The sequence below is a fragment of the Dioscorea cayenensis genome, chromosome 15 (assembly GCF_009730915.1).
Source record: "Dioscorea cayenensis subsp. rotundata cultivar TDr96_F1 chromosome 15, TDr96_F1_v2_PseudoChromosome.rev07_lg8_w22 25.fasta, whole genome shotgun sequence".
Classification (NCBI taxonomy): domain Eukaryota; kingdom Viridiplantae; phylum Streptophyta; class Magnoliopsida; order Dioscoreales; family Dioscoreaceae; genus Dioscorea; species Dioscorea cayenensis.
In genome coordinates this window covers 2,111,854-2,119,404 of record NC_052485.1, presented here as the reverse complement: position 1 = coordinate 2,119,404, position 7,551 = coordinate 2,111,854, and the positions used below count along the sequence as shown (strand labels likewise).

Sequence of the window (7,551 nt, the reverse complement as noted above, 5' to 3'; positions counted from 1 at the left end):
CCAACCCCCGCACAATGCAGACATATGACTTGGTGACGACACTCCGATGTCTTATGTGAAGAACGGAAGCAGCGGCCACAAGTCCCCGCAGTGGGAGATCTTGGCCTCTTAGCCCCAGACAGCCTCGAGCTCTGAAGGTAAGCCGAGGTCGTGCTCGCCGAACTCGTCTTGGACGCACCCTTCGCCGTCTTACGACCTTTAGAGGAAGAGGAGCTCACCACCTGCGCGTAGGACTGCTTACCAACAATATGACTTCCGAGACTGTCCTTACCGTCTTCTCCTCTAGCTCCGTCGTCCCCTCCAACGCCGCTGCCGACGACCTCCCCGAAAACCCCCCATATTGCTACATCTGTCACAACATCATGCATTTTCACATGTCTTTCTTTTTAGCTCTCAGGAAGCAAAAAACACTAGATGTTGAGGCTTGAGCATGATCAGAGTGAGCTGGTGACACTATGCTGCGTGGGACCTGGAAAACAAATTGAGATATGTGATAGTGCGCGAACTGTGAGGTTGGTCAAATGATGCAGTGTTAAGCTCGGGAATTACACTCAATAAGTGACTGACTGTGCATGAATGTTTGTATTGCTTTTCATTATGCTTTGGTGTTAGTTTAATGTATGTTTGTATTAGATGTTTGTTTCTTCTGGTTGTATGAATTGTGATGCCTCACTGGCATGCACATCATGTGTTTGCTTAAATGCTCAGTTAATCAGTTAATGGGTAAGAAGTAGAGTTTCATCATCTGTTCTTCTTTGTATTGAGTATTATCTCAATTGCTTGGTTGACTGAGTGTGTTTAGCTTGTGATTGTATCAAAGGATCTATGGAAGCTAGTTGAGAAAGGGTTCAGTGAAGAGGGAGATGCAACCAGAATCAATGAAAGTCTCAAGAAGGATGCCAAGGCCATGTACCTGATCCAGCGTGCCCTTGATCCTAGAATACTGGTGAGGATTTTTGAAGCAAAGACAGCAAAGGAGGCATGGGACATTATAAAAACAGAATTCCAAGGAGATTCAGACAACTCCAACATACAACTACATGCACTTCAAAGAGAGTTTGATGCTGTTAAAATGAAGCATGGTGAAAGTGTCCAAGACTTTGTGAGCAGGATCCTGGACATTGTATATCAAATCGTAGTATTGAAGCAAGATCTTCCTCAAAAAAATCGGTGGTGTCTAAAAATTCTTAGAAGCTTGACTCCCAAATTTTCCAAAGTCTGTACACTCAATCATTGAAGCAAAAGATCTGAACACATTGACAGTTGAGCAATTAAGTGGCTCATTGAAGAACCATGAAGCAATTCTTAATATAGAAGGCACTCACCTTGAAGGAGAAAAAGCTCTGCATGCTGGCCGAGGATCTCTACATCATTTTGATGGTCCCAACAGGGGAGGAAGAGGACGAGGTCGACACCCTTTCAGGGGAAGGGGACGCGGGCTCGGCAGGAGCATTGAAACTGGTCGCACTGAGCCTGTTCATGGTGCAGAATCCAGCAAGAACTACAAGAGTGTGCAGTGCTTCATTTGCAAAAAATTCGGCCATGTCAAAGCTCAATGCTGGTATAGAAACAAAGAGGCCAATATTGTAAAAGAAGAGAAGGAAAAAGGAAAAGAATATGAAGAAGTTGCATTCATGGCAATCAGTGAAGAACCAAAGACAGGTGGTATTTGGCTCATCGATAGTGGTTGCTCTAACATCATGACTGGTGAGAAGAGTTTATTCCAGAACATTGAAGTTACTCCTAGTCATTCAATCAAAGTGGGAGATGGAAAAACTCTCATGGTGGAGGGAATTGGAAAAAGTGATTCTCCTGCTCAAGCAAAGGAAAGATCACAAGCTTGAATGATGTTCAATTTGTTCCAAACTTAGCTCATAATCGCTAAGTGTTGGGCAAATGATGGACTCGGGGTTTTGACATTGAATTCTCAAAAGGAATTTGTGAAATCAAGGACTCTGAATCCAAGGCAAGGATAGCTCAGGTATGTATGACCTCAAACAAGCTATTTCCACTTGAAGGCGATGATATTGGATTTTGCAAACATAGCTCAAGTTGCGAAACTGCACCTCGGATCTCCGGCATAAGAGATATGGTCACATTAGCATGAAGAAATTGATCATGATTTCTAAACAAGAGTCGGCACATGGTTTGCCAAATATTACAAATTCCGATCTCGTGAAGCTTGTTTACAAGGGAAGCATGCTCGCTGCAGTATTCCCTAAAGGAGAGGCAAAGAGAGCATTAGCTCCATTGGAGATGATTCATGCCGATCTAGTTGGACCGATCAGCACTCCATCTATTGGAGGTAACATGTATTTTCTCCTCTTTACTGATGATTTTACAAGGTATAGTAGGTGTATTTCATAAAGAAGAAATCGGACACTTTTTTTATCAATTCAAACTATTCAAGTCATTTGGGTGGAGAAACAACACTCATTTCCAATCAAGGTGCTGCGAACAGACTGTGGAGGGGAATTCACATCTCATGAGTTCGAGAATTTCTGTAAGTGTGCCGGAATTCATCATCGGTTATCGAGACCGAGAACCCCCAACGTAATGGGGTTGCCGAGAGAAAAAAGCGAGCGAATGATGAGATGGCGCGCACCATGCTAAAAGAGAAAAAGCTCCCGTCTTTCTACTGGGCTGAGGCTGTCTCCACAGCAGTATACATCCTGAACCGGTCAACGACGAAGGCGGTGAAGCTTAAGACTCCTGTTGAAGCTTTGACCGGAGATAAACCTCGCATTGACCATTTCAGAATTTTTGGTTGTCTGGCGTATGTGTATATTGACTCGCAAGAGAGAGGCAAATTTGACTCCAAGTCACGAGCCGGGATTTTCATTGGCTACAGCGAACGATCAAAGGCCTATAAGGTCATTGATCCTGATTCTCTCCGTGTACACGTCAGCAGGAATGTCAGGTTTTTTGAAGAAAAGGCTTGGGATTGGCCAGGAGAAGCTGACTCAGATGTATCAAACTATGAGCCAGCACGTGAGTTGGGCATGACTCAAAGCGATGAATGTTCTCCTCAATCCACACCGTCTAATCGGGATCGATGAGCGGCTAGATTCTCACTCACTGAATAACTCATCTTCTTCATATGAAATAATTCTCGCCGGGAGAAGATGGTGGCGGTCCGACGAGGTGCGAAAAACTTACTGAGATATTTATAATTCCTGTTCTCTTCTTGTTACCACAGGGGAGACCCCGAATCTTACTGAAGATGCGAGCAATAAGCCAAGAGTGGATCGCAGCTATGAGAGAAGAGCTCACCTCAATCAATAAAAAAATCGGACATGGAGCTTGGTTTCTCCCGGGAAGGAAAGAAATCAATTGGCTCGAAATGGGTTTTTAAGTCAAAACTCAATCCTGATGGTACCTTATTGAGAAGAAAAGCTCGCATTGTTGCCAAAGGATATTCACAACGAGAAGGGATTGACGTTGAAGAAATATTCGCACCAGTTGCACGAATGGAGACTGTGAGAATTCTTCTATCTATAGTCGCTCAAAGGAATTGGGTTGTGTATCAACTTGATGTTAAGTCGGCTTTTCTTAATGGAGAACTCAAGGAGGAGGTGTTTGTCTTACAACCGTAAGGTTTTTATTATCAAAGGCAAAGAGGATCGGTGTATCGACTCCACAAAGCATTGTATGGACTTCGCCAAGCTCCCAGAGCATGGTATAGTCGCATTGACACTCACTTTATTCAAATGGGTCTTATTCAGTAGTCGGAATGAACCCACAATTTCTGACAAGAAGGAAGGTGATGATTACTGTTCTCATTCTTTGTGTATATGTTGATGACATTTTTGTATATGGGGTCTTACGAAAAAGCAATTGAAGGAATTCAAGAATTCTATGATGAATACATTTGAAATGTGTGACCTTGGAACTATGAAAGTACTTTCTCGGATTATAGGTGTTCCGGAAGAAAGGATCTATTTTTTTGTATCACAGACACAAATACTGCTGATCTTCTCTCGCAAATCGGGGAATGCAAAATTGCAAGAAGATTGACACTCCTTTTGAATCCGAATGAGAAGTCGCACCTATATGATAATTCAGGGGAAACTGATCCAGTGAGATATCGGAGGATTGTTGGTGCTCTGCTCTATCTAACACACACACGTCCCGATATAACTCATGCTGTGTCAATGGTTTCTCGATTCATGCAGTCACCAAGTGTATTTCACTTTGGTAGTGTGAAGAGAATTTTTGCGATATATCGGTGGAACGATCAACTATGGGATTCATTACAAGAAGTGTGAAGAATTCAAATTAATTGGCTACTCCGACGATGTGATTGGAGTGGCTCGCAGGGGATGACCGGAGAAGCACCACCGGGTCGGGTGTTCTCACTTGGGTCGGGTGTCATAGCCCCGGTGTTCTAAAAAGCAAAGCCATTCTTGCTGCACATCAAGCAGGCAGTACATATCCTGATGTGCACAGATGTGAAGTCGTGTGGCTGAGACGATTACTTGATGATCTTGGTGAAAAACAAATTGTTTCTAGTGTCATTTATTGTGACAATCGCTCTGCGCTCTCCATTGCCAAGAATCCAATCCTCCATAGTCGGACAAAGCATATTGACACTAGGTTCCACTTTATTCGTGATCTTGTAAAAGATGAAGTAATTGAAGTTAAGCATTGCAAGACAGATGATCAGACTGCAGATATATTTACCAAGGCTCTGCCCAGGTATAAATTTGAAACACTGAGATCAATGTTGTGTATGTGTGATATCTCTGATCAAGGGGAAGATGTTGAGGCTTGAGCATGATCAGAGTGAGCTGGTGACACTATGCTGCGTGGGACCTGGAAAACAAATTGAGATATGTGATAGTGCGCGAACTGTGAGGCTGGTCAAATGATGCAGTGTTAAGATCGGGAATTACACTCAATAAGTGACTGACTGTGCATGAATGTTTGTATTGCTTTTCATTATGCTTTGGTGTTAGTTTAATGTATGTTTGTATTAGATGTTTGTTTCTTCTGGTTGTATGAATTGTGATGCCTCACTGGCATGCACATCATGTGTTTGCTTAAATGCTCAGTTAATCAGTTAATGGGTAAGAAGTAGAGTTTCATCATCTGTTCTTCTTTGTATTGAGTATTATCTCAATTGCTTGGTTGACTGAGTGTGTTTAGCTTGTGATTGTTATTCCTTTGATCCTGACACTAGAACCATTCAGAATATTGGTTAAAAGCCTCGGACTCTGCTTTGTGCGAAATCCATAGTATCAACACCATTCGATCAGTAGCCCTTCTCCCACCATGAACCTCATCATCTCTACCTCATCATCAATGTCATGACCTCCGTGTGTTCACCTCTATCCTATCCCCCCACTGTCCACCACCTCAACTCCCTCCTTTTCGCCTGCATCCTCGCCGGCAACCACCTGGAAGCCTCCCGCATCTTCCGGGACTTTCCCGTTCAGTACAACATCATGACCAATCTGGAAATCTATAACACCATTATCAAGTCGTTCTGCGAAGCAGGCTACTCTCGCTCTGTCTTCTCAGTGCTCGACGAAATGCTCCGTAAGAACATCAAGCCCAATCTAACCACTTTCACCCACTGTTTCTCCGGCCTGTATAAAGACCAGCGCTTTGATGATGTTCCTTATAAGGTACTGCAACTGATGAAGCAGATGATTCCCATCCAGGAGCGCTGAGCATATACAATAATGTCAGGATTCAAAATGGAATGAAGCCAAATTGGGTGACTTTATGGACACATGATATATATAGTTTTGCAAAGGAGGGGGATTTGGAGGAATCCAAGAAGTTCTACAAAGAAATGATAAGCAGGTGGTGCAACCCTGATAGCAGCTGTTATATATTTCACATTGATGCATTATCTTTGTCTGGGAGGGGATTTTGATGCGGTGTTAGAGGTGTGTAAGGAGAGTATGAAGAGGGTGTTGAAGAGCACAGTGTAGGTTGCTCAGAGCTAAACAGTTGACTCCCATCTTAGAGTCAGCTGGGTCACGTACTTGCATGGAGAAATAGTAGGCTGATTAGATGGAAGCTGCTACATTTTGTCTGTTTTGGATTGGATGGGAGCTGTTTATTTTTAATGTACGTGTGTGTGCGTTGTCAGCTGCCGAATGGTATGCTTTATCTTACCTTTTTGCACTATATTATGTAACCGTTTTGTGTTGGTTAAAGTCAAGCTGAAGTATTTACTTCTCTTCAATGCTTCACACTTGAATATGGTTCTAGAGTAAACAAAGTATTCTAGTGTTTTTATCTCTCTTGGTCTCCAACAGAGGGATTGGATTCTTCCATGCTTCAAGATGATGAAGATGCTTGTGTGTGGGCTTGCGAGCAAGTATAAGGTGGAGGAGGCAAGGGAGATTATTGAGAAAGTGAAGGAGAAGTTCTCAAGCAAAGCTGACATGTGGAAGGAGGTGGTACGTAGAAGGTTTGCCACAATACTAGTTTGTGGGAAACTACTACTTGTGCCACTGAATTTTTTTTGGCTGGAAGCATTGGTACTGGTAAAATCCTTATTTGAGTTTTCATGCTTAACTTTGATGAGTTTTGCATTTTGAGATATAATTTGATTGCCAAAATCAATTGGTAGAAATGCTTGGCATTGTTTTTTGGGAAAATGGCTTTTAGGGAGTATCTATTTACTAATTTGGAATTTGCCTATCAAATACACTACAAGGTTTGTGCTTAATTTCCAGGCCTCATCCTAAGATTTTATAGTTTTCTTTTTGCTATCGGAATCATAGAAAGTATTCCTATTTATGTATTGCATTTGTCGTTTTGATTATGTGGTTTGATTGTTAAGTGCAGCATTAATTAGTTCTTGCACTTTGCATCTTTGAAACAACCAAAACAAGTTTTCACAAGAGCTAGTAGTCACCGAACTAAATGACCAAAGGTGTCTTAATAACTATATATTGGTCTCCTATGCTTTCACATTTTGTATCTTGAAGTGATGAAAGGGTTGGGTAATGTTGCCTTCAAGGTTTCAAAATTGACGACTTCTATAGCTAGAATGTTTGAATAGTAGCTCATCAGTTTGGCAAAAATAAAGTTGATTCTTATTCCTAAACAAGACAATGAATGATGATCAAGCACATTGCTTGATATTCTTGATTAGTTCCATTGGAGTGTTCCCCACTTGATGGGATGAATTGTTGCTTGGCTGAATTTCAGGGTCTATTTGCCGCCAAGACTGCAGGATTTTTACATCATCAATGAGTATTTCGCAGGATGGCCTTTGAGATTGATGTGCATATCATGCCTTTCTTTTCTTCAAGACAATGTTGTGAAAACAAGGAGTGGTGTTTTCTGGAAGGCTGTTTCTAGGTTTAACTGATTATTATATTCTTCATGAATGTAGAGTACCATGCCAATTTTTCGCGCATTCACGTTAGAAATAACCAATGTTGTATTCGAGGGGTGAATGAAAGGCCATCTATGAACAAATGTTCACTAATTAAAGAAGGGAACTAGAATACTAAATGGTGTTTTATGGAATGGAGTTTTGTGGAGTTTGGTTGTTGTTTTGTCAGAAATATTGCTACTGAATCC

General features: G+C 41.9%; 1 protein-coding gene across 1 annotated transcript; it reads left to right on the top strand.

Annotated features, from left to right (window-relative positions):
- The first annotated feature begins 414 nt into the window (after positions 1-414).
- Positions 415-1,844, top strand: LOC120277253. The gene is made up of 4 exons (XM_039284013.1): positions 415-507; positions 634-690; positions 803-1,123; positions 1,218-1,844. The coding sequence occupies exons 1-4, from the start codon at positions 415-417 to the stop codon at positions 1,842-1,844; spliced, it is 1,098 nt and encodes a 365-aa protein (XP_039139947.1).
- The last annotated feature ends 5,707 nt before the right edge of the window (positions 1,845-7,551 follow it).